General features: G+C 55.8%; 7 protein-coding genes across 12 annotated transcripts; 3 read left to right on the forward strand and 4 right to left on the reverse strand.

Moving 5' to 3' along the window:
* Positions 1-26: 26 nt before the first annotated feature.
* Positions 27-2516, forward strand: KVP17_002690 (uncharacterized protein; the record flags this gene model as incomplete). 2 transcript variants are annotated; one of them, XM_068519227.1, is made up of 2 exons in its annotated part: positions 189-1985; positions 2013-2516. In XM_068519227.1, coding segments are annotated over 2 exons (2301 nt in total), but the record flags the coding sequence as incomplete, so codon positions are not given. The 2 variants fall into 2 exon arrangements, with proteins under 2 accessions (XP_068377457.1, XP_068377456.1); XM_068519228.1 differs by having other exon boundaries at positions 27-2516.
* An 18-nt stretch (positions 2517-2534) lies between these two features.
* KVP17_002680 (uncharacterized protein) lies at positions 2535-3035 on the reverse strand (the record flags this gene model as incomplete). The annotated part of the gene is made up of 1 exon (XM_068519209.1): positions 2535-3035. One exon carries the CDS (start codon positions 3033-3035, stop codon positions 2535-2537), a length of 501 nt encoding a protein of 166 aa, XP_068377440.1.
* Positions 3036-3046: 11 nt separating this feature from the next.
* Positions 3047-5005, reverse strand: KVP17_002679 (uncharacterized protein; the record flags this gene model as incomplete). 2 transcript variants are annotated; one of them, XM_068519208.1, is made up of 1 exon in its annotated part: positions 3047-5005. In XM_068519208.1, the coding sequence occupies one exon, from the start codon at positions 5003-5005 to the stop codon at positions 3047-3049; it is 1959 nt and encodes a 652-aa protein (XP_068377439.1). The 2 variants fall into 2 exon arrangements, with proteins under 2 accessions (XP_068377439.1, XP_068377438.1); XM_068519207.1 differs by having other exon boundaries at positions 3047-4975.
* Positions 5006-5309: 304 nt separating this feature from the next.
* KVP17_002687 (uncharacterized protein) lies at positions 5310-10636 on the forward strand (the record flags this gene model as incomplete). Of its 3 annotated transcripts, XM_068519221.1 has the most annotated exons (3): positions 7170-10227; positions 10256-10389; positions 10418-10636. In XM_068519221.1, the coding sequence occupies 3 exons, from the start codon at positions 7170-7172 to the stop codon at positions 10634-10636; spliced, it is 3411 nt and encodes a 1136-aa protein (XP_068377452.1). The 3 variants fall into 3 exon arrangements, with proteins under 3 accessions (XP_068377451.1, XP_068377450.1, XP_068377452.1); XM_068519220.1 differs by lacking the exons at positions 7170-10227; positions 10256-10389; positions 10418-10636 and adding exons at positions 5310-6993; positions 7022-7122; XM_068519219.1 differs by lacking the exon at positions 10418-10636 and having other exon boundaries at positions 5310-10304.
* Positions 10637-10855: 219 nt separating this feature from the next.
* Positions 10856-11272, reverse strand: KVP17_002692 (uncharacterized protein; the record flags this gene model as incomplete). 2 transcript variants are annotated; one of them, XM_068519232.1, is made up of 1 exon in its annotated part: positions 10856-11272. In XM_068519232.1, the coding sequence occupies one exon, from the start codon at positions 11270-11272 to the stop codon at positions 10856-10858; it is 417 nt and encodes a 138-aa protein (XP_068377461.1). The 2 variants fall into 2 exon arrangements, with proteins under 2 accessions (XP_068377461.1, XP_068377460.1); XM_068519231.1 differs by having other exon boundaries at positions 10856-11206.
* A 5-nt stretch (positions 11273-11277) lies between these two features.
* KVP17_002686 (uncharacterized protein) lies at positions 11278-11709 on the forward strand (the record flags this gene model as incomplete). Its single annotated transcript, XM_068519218.1, has 1 exon — positions 11278-11709. One exon carries the CDS (start codon positions 11278-11280, stop codon positions 11707-11709), a length of 432 nt encoding a protein of 143 aa, XP_068377449.1.
* Positions 11710-11766: 57 nt separating this feature from the next.
* On the reverse strand, positions 11767-16255 carry KVP17_002677 (uncharacterized protein; the record flags this gene model as incomplete). Its single annotated transcript, XM_068519200.1, has 2 exons — positions 11767-15588; positions 15617-16255. The coding sequence occupies 2 exons, from the start codon at positions 16253-16255 to the stop codon at positions 11767-11769; spliced, it is 4461 nt and encodes a 1486-aa protein (XP_068377435.1).
* Positions 16256-16320: the final 65 nt, after the last annotated feature.

A 16320-nucleotide genomic window follows, 5' to 3' on the forward strand; every position in this document is an offset into this window, starting at 1 on the left:
GCGAGGTTTTTGATGGGCATTACCACATGTACTACCTCGAACACCGCAAGGAGCCAGGCCTTCATTCTTATCTGGTGAATCTACTCTATCGACGGTCGGATGACGTTATCAATTTTTATCTTCCCCAATTATGCCAACTAGCTCTCCGAGACCTTGTCCGACTGCCTAGTCAAGGTCCTTCGACTCAGCGGGCTGACGTGTCAAAATTCATTTTGGACAAGGGTGCCAAGAGCATGCATCTGGCGCTGAAGGCCAACTGGCTCTTTCAAGCCGTACCAGACGACAATGTACACTCGGAAATAGCCCGCGATTTGTCAGAGGGGCTAGAGATGGCAGTTGTGAACTCAGGCCGGCGTCGGGGATCTGGAATCGCCGAGATGCCGGAAGCATGCCTCCCTGACGTCTTCCTTCGGAGGAAGCTGGTTAAACGCCTCATGGTGGGTGAGGAGGTATCACTGGAACCGGAAATGCACACGGCGGCTAGCTCCCCTGACTTCCGTGCTTACGACAAAATCGTGGATGAGCTACCGCATTCCCCCAGTTGCGATGACGTTCGGACTCGAGAGCCCCCTGGTGTCTGCAAAAGCGAGTGGCCATCGGCGCCTGGCTTCAGATTCGATGAGAGGCCGGTGCAGGTCGTATCGGATTTCATCAACGTTTCCCACTTAGGCAATCCGTTCAAGCATGAATCGCTTGATCGAGAAGCTAGTGTCGTGGATGAGGATTTGCACAAGTTTTTCATCAAAAGTCGGCGATGTGAGTACTTCAACGCCGTAAACTGCTTTGTAGAGCTCTCCATCAAATTGTCGAACTCCCTGGTCCTGGAACTTGACAAGGAGCAGCGACTGGACTTGGCCAAGGGGTTCTTTGAGCGAATGAACTCCTGGATGTTCTTTCGCCGGTGTGTGGTTGCGGCTACAGAGGGCTGCTTCATCATGTCTGGGCTTTCGATTCCCATGCACAAGATTGGGCCTGATCCGGAGCAGTTTGCGAGTAGCCTAGATGGACAGCACGCCACCCAGATCCTGTCTATTGTGTCTGAGGAGTGCAGTGTGCTCTCAAGTCGGAAGCGCGCTCCCTACCTGTGCGTGATGGAAGTTGCCGACTTGGATGAAGACGTGCGGCGGATCGCTGCCGAGCTGCAATCTGACTCCAATTTCAAGTTCGAATGGGACGATATGTACGTTCTCGACTCAGTACTGAGTGACATCAGGATAAAGAACTTCTACGTGCCAAAGGGAAGCACTAGCGCAGTGAATTACTACGAAATCCTTGAGGCCACAAAACTGAACATGAGCAGCGATACACGCGGATCCAGTGTCATGGCCGAGGACCTATTAACGCCCGAGACACCTCTCACTGCTATCCGGCGGTCGATGGCGGCTCACGGGCCTACGACCACAGTCACGACGCCTCCGTCCTGTGTCAGTGAGAGCAAGGTGACCTCTGCCAAGGAGTCCGCCCTGCAGTCTCCCGAGGTATCGTCTGATGAAGCATCAATCAAGGATCCTGGCGCGTGGAGTGTTTTTGGCCGGTCGAAGAAGACTGACAAGGTCGAGAAAAGGCACATAGAGAAGATGGGGGAGAGGTCTTTGGAGGAGCTGGCAGGCAAGGCTCCCGAGGTGAGGAGGGCTCTCTGGGGAGAGCTGTGGGAAGACAAGAAATGCCGACTCAAGGAACGCAGTCCCTATGGGCAGTTGAAGTCGTGGAATTTGGTGGCCGTGATGATTAAAGGCGGTGATGACGTCCGGCAAGAACTGCTGGCATCTCAGCTCATCCATCAGTTCAAGGATGTGTTTGAAGATGCCGGACTTCCATTGTGGATCTTTCCCTACGACATCTTGGTCGCTGGAAGTGGGTGCGGGATTATTGAGTACGTTCCCAACACCACGTCTGTGGACGCTATGAAGCGCACGATGAAGGAAGAGAATCTTGCTCGAGTGTTCGAGGCGGCGTTTGCTGACTGCATCGACGAAGCACGCAAGGTGAGTATGATGTTTGGGGGTACACAGAACTTCATTGAGAGCCATGCAGCTTATTCGCTGATCTCCCATATCCTACAGGTGAAGGACCGCCACAATGGCAACCTGCTTCTGACAGCCGACGGACACCTGGTCCACATCGACTACGGATTCGTGTTGAGCAACAGTCCAGGGTCTGTCGGGTTCGAGACATCTCCTTTCAAGCTCACGGGAGAGATCCTGGACATCATGCAGGGTCCCGACAGCGATAACTTCGAGTACTTTAGACGCCTTGTCATTAGCGGTTTTCTGGAAGCACGCAAGAGTGCAGAGAAGATAATTCTGCTGGTCGAGATGATGATGACAGCCACCACCATGCCCTGTTTCTCTGGGAACGCCGAGTTCGCACTGCAGCAACTGAAGGAGCGCTTCATGCTGAAACTTCCGGAGCGACAGTGTATCAACCACATCTTGTCCCTTATCGACCAGTCAGTTAACAATTGGCGTACGGTCCAGTACGACACGTTTCAGCGCATTACGAATGGTATTTGGTAACCGAACTCTTGTTGTGCATCATGGTTTGTCGAAGGTCCGGCAGTTAGGTTGCACTGACATTCTCGACGTTCCGCTACCGGAGCTAGTGTCATTACACAAGTCGTGAGACGTGCGTATGCCGTAACTGCTGTTCTTGTGTGTCATGCTCTCGTAGAAATGGACGGTATCAGTCGCATCAGTCGCTTCAGACGAGCATGAGGGGGTTGACTGGGTAAAGCAACACACACGCCGGTCTTGGTCCGACAAGGGCGGGACCAAGCAGCCGTCTACTCTGGAACAGTAGAAATGCTGTGCTTCACCGGAAGTCCATGGGGGAGATACAGGTTCGAAGAGGTGTTTGCTCTCCGAAGGGTCGACTTCCGAAATGCATTCCGCATCACATGTAGGAACGACTTGAATGTGGTAATGTTTCCTGTGCGAGGCCGTCTTTTGCTTGACGAATTTGAACAGGAGCCCTCCCGCAATCAGCACTACGCTGACCGCCGCCATTATCCAGATCCAAAGTGGATTGTACATCATTAAAAATCAATTCATTTTGTCCAAACGAGTACGTCACTGAAAGGCTTGTCCTGTAGGACCGCTACCCTCCCATTGGTGGCGGCGTCAAGCACTGACATGAAGAGTCCAGCCACAAAAGGCGGCGACCGACCGTGGCAAAGGCGGTTCATGGACAAGCAGCCTGTCACAGGCAGAATGTGGGGCCAGTCGTCAGGTGCCGCGTCTGCTGGAAGTTGGAGAGTGCTGGCCCGAGGGTCATGCCTCAGAGTGACTTGCGGCTGGCTATCGCTAGTGGACACCCTGGTGGACCCTCCATCCATGTCGTCGGTGACTTTGTCAGACCCTATAGTTGCTAGCGTAGTACTGCACAGGAGGTCTGTCTGCGGAGTCGGCGGCTCAAGTATGTGCGGTACGATGGTGTTCGTCGGAGAAGGCTCTTTGGCCTCGGCAGATGGGGAGAGCTCTGACGTAAAGGATGTCGGGTCGTTGGGTTCACAGGAGAGTGGTTCGTAGGGCTCATCGCAGGCCTGCTCATTGTAGGGATCATTGCAGGGCTTATTGTTGGAGTCGTTGTAGGACTCGTTGTAGGGCTCACCGCAGGGCTCATTGTATGGCTCACCGCAGGGCTCATTGTAGGGCTCACCGCAGGGCTCATTGTAGGGCTCACCGCAGGGCTCGCCGCAGGGCTCATTGTAGGGCTCCGCGTCGCACACTGAGCTCGCCTTGCCTTCACGCATTGGTAGAACGCCTGCGGCGGGCTGAAGAACCTGGACAGCGTGCAAACGTAGAAATTGGTGACGTGCTACACAAGTCCTCAGCCTTCCGCTCACTAGCGGCAGCACGAAGTCATCCTCCTCCATCTTGTAGCATCTTCTGACCACTAGCTCGCCTGAGGCAGGCGGCCACACCTCCTCGACTGTCTGGTTGTCCACGACGCAGGTGTACGCTTTTGTCCGGCGACTCTGTCTTCGTTGAAGAGCTGGCTTCGGGTTCGCATCCGTCTCGGAGTCCAGGGAGATGACTCGAGCGATACCTTCGGTGCGCGGCGTTTCAGACATGAACGCTTCCATGGGGTTTACTGATGGCCTGCCGCTGCTCAGTGAAGGGCGTTCGGATTCAGAGTCACTCCACGGTGCGTGGTCCACGATATCGATAGCAGCGCCGGTATCGTCTCCACGGAAATATTCGACGTCTCCTTCATCCTGGAGGCTTAGAGGTGTCTCCTCGACGGGTCGCAGAATTGGGCTGCCGGTCTCAGGCTCAGCTCTTGGTGAGAGGTCCTGCGGTGCAGGGGTGAGAGCCAACGCATGATCCGACTCCGTACCCTCTTCATTCTCTTGAGTCGTGTTGCAGTTGCCTTGATCTTGCGTCAAAGCGACCGCAGTGTCAGACTCCTCTTCAGCCTCGTGAAGCGTTGGCAGAATTGCGCCTCTTATTCCAAAGGATCCAATTGCACCAGACTCAATAAAATCGTAATCCGTCTCAGAACGGCTCCGCTTCGGCGTTGAAATGACAGTCAGTGGCTGTTTCAGCGAGACTACAGGCAGCTGAGGCTCCAGGATGTCGAAGTCCTCGGGTTCCAATGAAAGGCTTAACTCCGTTGGGGGCCTCTTTCGCTTCCGAGTGGCCCGGGATGACCCTGTCGTTGCGGGTCTGGGAGTCTCTTGTGAAGTTTCCATGCGTTCCATCAGAGCAGCACAGTCGCTGTAGAATCGGTCAAGCTTGTGGGCGTAGATACGGACCACACCGACAAGAAGTCCACTGTATACCTTGAAGGATGCGTCTTCCATCGCCGCCAGCTCCTCGATCTGGGTGATGATGCTAATAATGTCCGCGCTCAGCACTTCAGCCTTCGTGCTCCTTTTCGTTCGATGAGTTTCAATGTATGCGATGCTTAGGTCATTGGACCAAGCTGCCGCAAGAGGTGTGCGGTTCACGCCCCGCCCTGAAAGGAGGGGCATGCTGTACAGCGATTGACTCCCAGACGACATCAGAAGCGCGGGAAAAATCGCGTATTCGGTTTGATCGCTCTGCACGCAGTTCAATTTGGCGCTTCAGGGTCAGGTGGCAACTCGAGAGATTCGGCTGCACCGACTGACAGGCGGGCCTCAGCGGTGGTCAGCGAAGGGAGCAGTAAAAAAATCGAAGCAGAATAATCCTGAGTTCAAAGGCCGGCACGTTTAAATGACGTACAATAGGTGACAGAGAGTGATCCACACAACACAGGACTTTCACTCAATACCGAGCTTCCGACGTTCCATTAAGTGGGCGACTCCGGGGGAAGGTAATCCAGCAATGGATTCGCTGTGTTCGACAAGTACCGATGCTGTGCTGTCTCGTTCTGTTGGAGAGGACAAACTGGCGGATAGCCAGTTCACTTTCTGCCCAGACGATTTCGGCATGCGCAGGGAGGAGTTCCGCTGCATGTACAACTTTGAGAGGCAGATGAGCTGTATCCCTAGCCACCCCACCTCTTCCAAACGATATGTGAATAAGGGCACACAGACGGACGTGACCCTCTCGCACGTGCACCGTCCTGAGCTGTCCCCCCCTCGGAAGCGACCGGAGCAGAGCAGCCTTACCGCCTTCCTCGCCAACGTCGTCTCTGACTGCGAAGTTCGCCCGGTCTCCAGCCCTGTCCTGAGGCGGAGGAACGAGGAGCCTGTAACACCCTGCCACTCAACTGGCCTTAGGACGGCGAAGGAGAATTTGGCCCCCGCTTGTGACCGCGAGATCGCGGTCACGCCTCAAAAGAAATGGCACTCAGCCGTCTCTAGCACTCCTTTCAGCTCGAAACCGGACGAGTTCGTCGCATACAGACCTTTTCGGAGCGGCGTTCCATTCGGTCCTTCTCCGTCGCTGGATACGCCTTTCTCCACTATAAGGTCTAGCCCCTTTGCACTGCCATCGACAGGTCTCTCGCGGCTCACTGGACCGTCGCCTTTGCTGCTTCCGTCCCAACACACAAGAGACTCATTGTGCATATCGGACTTCTCCAGTGCTAACCTGGCGTTGGACGTTTCCCCGTTGCTCGCGTACTGCAGTCTCCAAAGCGGGCTTACGAGAAGCGACCCGGCTACCAATGCTGTTGAGGCGTTCGTTCAGCGGTTATGCGAAGGATCGTTCCTTTCCATCTGCATCCAAAGCCTATCACGTGTACCAGAGAGGTACTGCAAAGCGCAAGGAATGCGAGATGTGAACGTTGACAAGGATGGCAGTGCCTCTTTTTGGTTCAAGGTGGCCAAGTCTAAGAGGCTTGAACGGCGCGGGCTCACTCCGATGACTAGTATCCCACCCGTCCGAAAAGAATTTCACCAGGACAGTCTGCTCAGTTTCAGCTCGGGCTCGGAGGAGGACGCGCAGCCTTACGACACGCCTATCACCCCGATATCATACAGCATGCGGCACGACAGTGAACCGTCGTGGACCTTGCATCGATTTACTGTTCGTAACAACGAAGCCGTTGTAGAGGAGTGGGGTTTGCGTCATGGTAGCGTCCCTGTCGTGGTTCAAGCTGCCACATTCGCCTGTGATTCCCTACCGTCCAGACATGCACGCAGGCGCAGCTTCCTCGTGGACGCTGTGGAGCTGATGTGCGAAAGGATAGCACTGAAGTGCCTCAAGGTATTATCGCAGGACTTCATGTGCGTGCTTATTGGATCTCCAGGGAGAGACACCACAGTGTTGCTGGCGAATAACGCTGCCATGGGTGGGTGGACTGTCCAAGAGGTCCACATTTGTCACAATTCCCTAACTCAGGTCGAGGCTGACGAGAACCTCAAGAACTACTCAACCCTCCCCTTCACTGTATTCGGCAAGGCAAGCCGAACCGGACCCACGTCAACCATACCGAGGGTAGACGAGGCGTACCCACACCTTCCGGAGGCACAGAACTATACGGTACACATCGTCCTGAACGACAGGACTTTGGAACTGCCTCTACATCTGGTTCTGCAGGGGTCGGAACCGCGTGCTGACGGTGAGGCATCGCGTGGAGCCCAATCCAGAGTCGAGCCTCATTCCAGTGATATCGCTGGCTATCCACGCCTACGCCCAGTTGAAGGCAGACGTGAGGAACCACGACGGCAGCTTCCCTCTTATACTGTAGTCTGTAGTTGGAAACAACAAAACCGCAAAAACTCATTTAATCGCTGCATGTCCCCTCTAAAGTACCTCAAGAGCAGCGGTATCCTTGCCTGGTGCCCATCAATCTGGGAAGTCAACGGCCAACCTCAACCTCTCCTGGCTGTTGGCGAAAAAACCATTGGGTCAGCGAAGCTACTACTACTGACCTACGACGCCGCTGATGAGTGCACCGACCTTCAGCGTGTTGCTGAGGTCGCGACCCCAGACGGGTCCCCTTTCAGCTGTCTACTGTGGGACAACACTACCAAAATATTCCCAGGGTCCCAACTGGGTTCTATCGTGGCGGGGATGGAGAACGGCTCTATCATTATCTGGGACGCGGACTCACTTTTGCATGGCGGGAAACCACAACACGCCGTCTTCGAGTCGCGATATTGGAATGAAGATGAGCAGGGGGCTCCCGATGCTATAACTAGCTTGGCTCTCGGCATTCTGCACCGTCAGGAGAGCTCTTGTGTGGGACTGACTGCTGGCACAAGCGCTGGAGGCATCCGCATGGCAATGTTTTATCCTGGTCAAAGGCCTGTGCTCGAGAAGCTTAAGTCCAGATCTCCTGCTGGCGGCCCTGTAACAGACCTTACGTTTGGCCAGAATCCCAACCTGAAGGACATATTAGTTGCCGCTGTACGAGATGGCGGCATTCAACTCTGGAACAGCGCCAATGGAAAATGTGCCATGGCCTTCGTAGACCGAAACCGCAGCGCTAGGGGCTCGTGGCCTGCTAAAGTGTGCTTCTTTCCTAAGGACCCCTTCAAGTTCGTAGTGGCTTACGATGATGCGTCGCCTGTGTTGCAAGTGTGGGACGTGCGACAGAAGGACTATCCAATTAGAGAGATCACAACGGGGCACACTCGAGGAATTCTTGACCTTCAGTTCAGTCCTGACGACGAAAATCTGCTTGCGAGTGTCGGGAAGGATCACAAGATTATTTTCTGGGTGATGAGCAACGACACGCCCACGCAGATCGCGGAAATCCTGACCCCGCAGCCAGAGCAACAGCTCCGGTGGTCATCTGTACCAGGAGTCGTGGCGGTGGCGTCTGCACAGGAGGGCATCAGTGTCTACTCCTTGGCTTCACATGCCAAGTACACGCGCTTGTCCCCGGGCCAGAAACGCTACTGTCCCAAGTGGCTAAGACGCCCAGCCGGGGTGTGCATGGGATTTGGCGGTCGTTTCATATCCTTCAACTCCCACAGCACCCAAATCAACTGTGAGGTGGTGCTCACTGAGAAGATCAGCGCAGACAGGGCGGACGCCTTCGAGCAGGCGATCAGCACGAGCGATTGGAAGGCGTACTGTGAATCATGCATCAGTAGCGCCAGCGACGATGAGGAGCGACTAACATGGTCAGTGGTGTCCTCGACGCTTGGCTCCATTAACGACCGGAGAACGGTATTGATGGAAGCCCTTGGCCTGAATACCGAGCAGCTACACCAGAAGGCAGAGAATATCCTTGGCTGTGACCCCACCTCTCTTCTGGAGCCTCGCACCCCCGAGAAACAATTCGCCAACCGTGTTGGGTCCCTCTCCCTAGACAATGAAGAAATGACCCAGAAATTCTTCTCTGAGTTGCGCGGCGACTTCGATGCAGCACCAGAAGAAGCTGATGAGTCCACAGGGATCGTTGCATCTGATGGACTCAACTGGTTCCAGGGAAAAGAGGGCTTCTTGAATATGGTTTTGTCTGCCGGTAACCACCGATTGGCTGCAGCCGTAGCTTTACACCTTGACCGACATGCCGAGGCGCTCCTGATCGCTGCAAACAGCAATGACGCAGACCTCTGGCGCGCTACCCAGCAGGCATACCTTAGAAAGTTCGTGGGGACCGGTGGACAATTCGGAAGGCTGCTCTCCGGCGTCGCCAACGACGACCTTGCCGGTTTTGTTGCTGAGGCGGACCTTAACTACTGGAAGGACGCTTTGGGTGTGCTGATTACCTACGCGTTGCCAGGAGGCCCAGCGTCCCTACCCTCTGCTTCGAATGCCCTTTTCTCCCAGTTAGCCACGCAACTGTCAGTGAGGCTGGAACAGGAGAAGGCAGACCCTCGGACAGCAGTGGTGTGTCTTGTTGCGGCCGGAGACTTCCAAAATACAGTGCGGATATGGAGCACAACACCTTCTCGAGGTACTAATCCTACCCAGGCGTTGCAGTGCTTGGTCGAGAAAACTATCGCGCTGAAGGAGAGCACTAAGAACCCAGTGGAGCCCACAGGTGACCTGGCTGATAGGATAGTGCATTACGCTACGATTCTTGCCAATTCTGGACGCTTGGTGGCGGCGATGCGCTACCTCAGCTTCGTGCCCGGTGCCACTGCGGGTACGGAGCTACGGAATCGCATCTGGAACTCCAACCCGGGGGCTATGAGACAGGCAGGCATCCCTGCCCCAGACGGCCAATTTACCTCGGAGCGGTCGAATCCGACGAAGGCGCCGTCTGCGCCCAGTGGGCAGGGGCAGGTAGGAGCCGTTCCCTTCCAGGTTGGACCCTTTGGCCAGGCTCCGCACTTTGCTGCGGCGCCGTATGGAATGCAACCTCTGGGACAGCAGCCTCTGGGACAGCAGCCTCTGGGACAGCAACCTCTGGGACAGCAGCCTCTGGGACAGCAGCCTCTGGGACAGCAGCCTCTGGGACAGCCAGCGCCGAAATCATTTCCCCCGCCACCACCTCAGCCTAATCTATTCACTCCCGCTGTTCCCCACAACCAGTTCCCCACCAACGCGGTCTTCTCGCCGGCCCAGCCGCAGTTTCCTGCTCCTCAGCAGTTTGGCGCGGCAACCCCTTCGCAGCAGCAGTTCCAGCCAGCCAAGCCTGTGCCACCCGCACCTCCGGCGGTCTCAGCCCCGCCGCGACCTACGTTCACTGCTCCCGCTTCCAAGTCGTTTTCTCAACCGGGGTTCCAGGCGCCGCCAGCACCTCAGCAGCCAGAGTACCCCTCACCTCCCCGGCTGGCCAATGGCGGAGGCTACTCCTCGTCAACGGCCCCCTACGCTGGCGCGATGCCTGCGGTTGGGATGCCTACCCCCTGGCCAATCCCCACGGGAATCCAGCAGGCGGTCTCTACGGCCAGTGAGTATCGTGGGCTTAGTCAACGTAGCGTCAACGCGCGATGGGAACTCACTGCATCAAGAAACGAGATCGCCTGATGCTCCGCTATCAGATGAGGACATGGCACTGCTGGAACGTGTGCTGGAGTCAGTGCTCCAGGGGCTGGACCTCACGAGCAAGAAGGTGAGCTGCAGGGGAGGCGTGCACACAGTACGAGGACATACCCAATCACGTTAACGAGTTGAAGCTGCAATGCCGTGAAGGCATGAAACGCGAATCGATACCTCACCTCAGAGAGTTCTGCAAAGCGATGGAACGCGGAGATTCCATGGCTGCCAGCAACGAACTTGGTGCCCTAAGCCGCTCCAACTTCACTAAGAAGACGAAGCACTGGATTCTAGCGCTGAAGAAGGCCACACGCGATTTTTAGTTTCACATTTGCTACGTGTATGTGACGACGCTGCGGGCTTCAACTTGGGGTTGCGCAATGTAAACAACACTGGGATCAGATGGGTCCACGGCCGCGGTGTGCCCGCCTGCCTGCATCTGCTGGATGATAGGCGACGTAAATCCTGTCCGTATCGCAGACTTCTGAGCTGCCCTCCAGATCTGGTGGTATGCGCGAACGAAGGACTCGCACTTGCCATTTTTAAATGTGAGCTGGAACGTGTGAGACTGCTCTGGGATGCTCGCCTACCGAGTACGACCCCGATAGTGGGTACTTGACAGAGTCCAGTCTGGAGAAGTTGCTGCTCAGGTAGTTAGCACCAAAGACAGGCTGGTGGAACTCGGGTGGGCACCCATCGTCATCACCATGCGTGAGGAAGTGTGGTATCTCCATGGATGAGAACTTCTTGTGTTTCTTAGTGTCGCCTTCGCGAACGAATACCAGTCGGTGTGATGTTAGGTGAACATGGCCCTTCCCTTTGAAGGTGTCGTCGTCACTCTTGACCTCAAGCGCCATCCCCTCACGAAACATGACGAAGTACTCGTCTCTCATCGGCAGGGGACTAAGGACAGACTTTCCATTTACTGTCGAGGGACACAGCACAGGATTCAACGCCATCAAAAATGGACGATTGGACTCCCTTCCAAGAGGACGTGAAGTTGGTCCCCCACAGCGTGCAGGCTTCCGTCCGTCAGGCACTACCGGAGGTGGAGCAGCAGCTTGAGGCGTTGGACCAGTTGGACCAGGAAGAGGACGAGATCAACGAGCGGTGGATGGCGCGGAGAGCGCCGGCTGGCGAGCCAGGAGGCCCGATAACATGTCCGGGCTGCTTTACAGTGCTATCCTACTCCCACGACCCCAGCACCCTGTCTACCGAACACCCTGTTCATGTCAAGTACGTCAGACACACTACTAACAAGCGGCTGAAAGGCCGAACAAACCCACTACAGTCGGCCCAAGAATGTGCTCTTTGCGTCAACTGCGAGACCCTCGTGGGTCACAAGACGTCCGTGGTTACCGTCTTCAGCGGCGCATTAACTTCCAACGCGGAGTGATCTGCATGTTCCAGGCTCATCGCAACGACAACTACAGTTCATGAAGGTCTCGCCCCATTACGTTGGGGATCTGCACAGTGGGCACGTGCTGTTGTTGGAGGTCCTCATCCATTTGTACAGGCACTCTGAATGGAACTTGTACTTGCATGTTTTGCAAGCGAAGCGTGGCAGAGTTTTAAACTGCGGGTGTAAACAGCAGTAGCAAATAGGGCAGTCCTCAATGCCAGCAATCGCTGACCGAACATTCAGGATGAAGTAAGAGATGGCCGAGAAGACAGTAGACGTTGCGCCTTTCCCCGCCAAGGATGCCAGTAGGCGGAGCCTCCACCGAGTCATTTTCGCCTCCAGGCCCTTGATTGTGGTGGTGTCAACAGCAGGTGGTATCAATGGGTAGAGCTGGGAAAATGACACCTTCACATCACACGAAAATCCCCTGAAATCGTCCAGAACGGTAACGCAGAGCTGTCGCCCATGTTGGTCGAACCGTACTGAAAGGGCACCCAAGTCCGTATTGGGACTGTCGCAAGCGGCGCGCGCCTCGTTGACTTCAGAGCGTATGAGGCGCGGGCCCAAGTTGCTCCGAAAAGCCCCCTCCAGTACTCTGGACGCGGTCATATTCGCTGCGGCGTGAAGTCTTCTTATTGCCCGAGGAAAGGACTGACATAGCACGAATAACAACTCCGAAGCCGCAGGACTTACCAATGACAGATCAGCAAATCCGAAATGATGTCGAAATGCTCTACCCTCCGCGTAGAAGAATGTGAGCGCGTCCTCGGCAGGTTCGGAAGACCACTTCTTACGGCGTTGGTCAGTCGAGAGCACCTGTGAGATTTCAATGAAAGGAGCGTGAATCAATTGCCGAACGCGAATCCTTTTCGTAGGCTGCGCGGATGACCGAGGGATAAGATCCAACGCCCAGGTGTCGACGATACATTCTTCTGGTTGCCACTGGGAGGCGACGAACGCCAGCTGCATCACGCGTTGAATGCAAGTCCCAGAAGATAGACGCGTAAGATTGCCGGTGCCCAGGGCTGTGGTCAGCTCATGGGTTTTGGTTTTGAGATCAGCCAAGACACCTGGGTCTTGTTCGGCCGGGACAAAGTCCAGGACAGCCCGGGCGCCGGCGCATTTAGGGTCACCCACCTGATGCAGCAGGGCCAACCACACGAGCAATAGACGTAGCATTTCAGGCCCCTTCGATGTATCGCCAGCCACAACGGCGGCCGACACACTATCAGTGGCCTCTATCAATGAGCGCAGCACCTCCGCACTGAGAAATGCACCCAGCATCAAAGGGGCCAGTTCTGCGTCGGCGATGCCAGTCTCCTCGGCTACCGGGCGGGGCAGCGAGTCGTCTTCTCGACCGGCCTGCTCAAAATCGAGCAGCAGCCCAGAGAAACGTGCTGGGCACCTGCTGTATACCACAGGACCTTCAGTGGACCAGACGTTTTCACGACGTACACACTCGGCAATGGCGGCGGTGAGTAGCGGAACCTCAACCGTGACGTCCAAAAGTTGTAGTAACATGAAAATGTCGTCAGGTGTTAGGTTTATCTGGCCAGTTTCAACCATAGTTAGCGCCTTCAACCCCGTTAGACACACCTCGCAAACCCCAATGGTAGGCACGAGCCCGGCGAAAACGGCTTTCATCCAACGCACGACCAAAGGGAATGCTAAGGTACCAGCGTCGAGCATGGCGGTGAAACCCCAGTTCAGGCTAACCAACGCGTCCAACTTGCCTGTCGCCTCCGCGATAGACAGCAGCTCTTCAGCCATGGGAATGGCCTCAAGCTCGTCGGAACTGACACGTGCCAGACCGACAACCTTGAGCAACCAGCAGTCATTCAGCAGGCCACCCTCATCCGATCTCATCTGGTGTTCCAGAAGCAGGTAAGAGTTGGTTTTGGCGGCATCGGGGACGCAGACCCCGTGGGTTACCAAGGTTGACGCCAAACACGCGCTGCCAAAGATATCGGCCATCCGCGTCCACTGTTCGGATGTCAGCCCCGAGAAATCCACCTCGAAGCTCCGAGACAGGAGGTAGTGCTCAGCCAACGCCTCCACAACGCACAAAAACTGAGAGGTTCCAAGCAGCTGCTGCCTGGCACAGAGGTGTGAGTGCAGCGCCAGCACCACGCTGAAGGCACGGGCAACATCACCGGTAGCAGGCAGTTCCGCATGGAGGACGCCGACGGCTCCTGTAGCCGCCCACAAACAGAGAGTCTCCACAGAGGCGCCCTCAAGTTCAAGCGGGCAACAGCTAGCCCAGAGGCTACATGGGTCAGCCGAGGCCTTCAAAACCCTGCCTACGGCAGGTACTTCGTTCCGGTTCCCCTGTAGAAGTAGGCTAGTCAGATGTCGCTGGATCCACAGGCGGTCAGCCTCGTTCAAGATCAGCCTGGGGAGTACCTCATCCAACATAGGGGAGGACGCCGTCGCTCGACGTACAGTGGAAGTCACCGTTGACAATACGTCAGCTTCAGGGAGCTCCGAAGGCCCTTCCATGATCAAAGGTACGAGGTAGTGCAGCAGCTCCTTCGGAGCCAGCGCGATGTCTCTCAATAGAGAACCGCAGAAGGCAACGTAGAGCGCGTTGCAGGAGGACAGCGCCGGGAACTGAATACTCTCCACAGTTCTGAAGCGCATGCACAGAGCTTCTACTCCCAGCTCGAGAGCCACCTTCAGAAAACCCTTCACTGGCAAATATTGCTGGGCAGAGACCATTTCTAGGAAGGGCGACACGGCCTCTGCAGGGTACACAGCCGTCAGCATTGCAAGCTCCAGCAATGAAGACGAGTGTATCAAGCCGAGTCGCGGAGAAACTGCCTGTACAAGGGCACGGATCAGCTTGGGTTGGGACTCCACCTTCAAGTCGGCAGCCTCCATACTCTGTATGATCTTGGATTGTCGTTCGAAGCTGACAGTTTCACGGTAAAGGAAGTGAAGTCTGTCCACCAAACTATCTACTCCGACGCTGGTTAACGGGCGACTCAACAGGTCTTCGGTGAAGTCGGTCATCCTGGCCTCCTCAACAACAAGGAGGGAGCCAACACGATCAGCTGCCTCATCAGCCAGCTCAGTACACCCCTCATTCCTTGCGGTTACTTGCACCCTTTCCAGCACGCGGCGACGGACTGCCAAAGCTAGAGGAGAGAGCTCCGGCCAGCTCGGTTGTAGAGCGTACGCTACGTCGCGTTTATGAATCTCCACCATCAACCAGACGAGGCATTCCACTGATGCGTCATCTTCCACCATGCTCACAGGCTTCCAGACCCCGACAAGCAGCGCTGGCCGCTGCGGGAACAGCATATCCGCGCGTTTTGTCAGCAGGAACAGCGCCACCTCCACCCAGGTTCGAAGAGCGGTGGTGGACGGGCCGCCGACAACGACCGAATTCAATGAGGCAAGGATGTCGGATGCGAGAAACGGCATGAAACGGGGTTCTTGTGGAATGCAAGCGACGAAGGAGAGAAGGCTCTCAAGCACCCGCGGATCTCCCGACTCCACCATCCCCAGCACACGTCGAGCTACCTTAACACCCTTGGCACCGACGGCTTCCCAAGCAGCAGGCCTCTTCAGGAAGTACTGGGCGAACAGCGTCAGGGCCACTGGCTTCATCTCAGAGTGGGAATCCGTCAGGAGCGTGGCCAGAGCACGAGGAACCTCCTGCGGTACGTCGCCTTCCACAGAGGGAAGAAGCGCAAGCAGAACCTTCGCAGCAGCGAGTCGAATTTTTGGAGAGGTGGCGGAGAGGGCTGCCAATACTCCGGAGGAGTCGAAGAGGAGGGCTTGTAGCTGCAAGAGGAACGCTTGTTTGGTGGGGTGGTCCGGATATCTGTCCACAGCGAGGGGAATAGATAGTAGAGTGCAGCTCGCAAACTGGATGACATTTTCCGACAACACCTACGTTTTCATACATGCTCGCCCTCTCTTCTGCTGAGACTTGCGATGAGCCGAGGTAGTGCTCTACCAACGTTTGCTCAGTGTGGGCGAGAGCAGTTTTCCAAAATTCTAGCAGCGACATCCTGTGGATCGCAATACTCTGCCCGAGCTTCATATCCTTTCCAGGGAACAACCTATCAAAGGTCTCTTTCGCATCCAACTGACAGGAGGGATCGCAGAGTGACGCAAGCCACAAGGGTAGAACCGCTTCCAAGTGCGACGCCACTTCCCGAGGAACACGTCCGCAGAACACTGCCAGCACGTGAAATAGCAACGATCGCACCTCCCGTTCAACATCCACAACTGCCAAACGACAGAAGTTGAAGATGAACAGAGGCAACGCACACAGCAGTTCCGGCGTAGTCGTCGCCAACAGGAGTCGTTCGCAGTCCTTCAAAGCGTTCACTCGGGTGGAGCGACTGCGCTTGGTCATCAGTTTCAACGCCACATCCAAATCCCCGCTCACAGCTACTACAGGCGCGGCCGCGCCTCCGGCAAAGGAGTCAAAAATGCTCGAGAGTTGGCTAGACCCTCCTGAGAATTGACTGCCCGCAGCAGACATGGATCCAGCGGCTCGTGATCCCACAGCTTTCTTTCGGTGCATAAAGCCTGTATTTCGATGATCGACAACGATCCCTCAACGCTTTTCGCTTTCAACACCCTCACTGT

This window comes from the organism of the source record quoted next, assembly GCF_019968985.1.
Source record: "MAG: Porospora cf. gigantea B chromosome Unknown PgB_NODE_190_length_30081_cov_135.97, whole genome shotgun sequence".
NCBI classification, from domain to species: domain Eukaryota; phylum Apicomplexa; class Conoidasida; order Eugregarinorida; family Porosporidae; genus Porospora; species Porospora cf. gigantea B.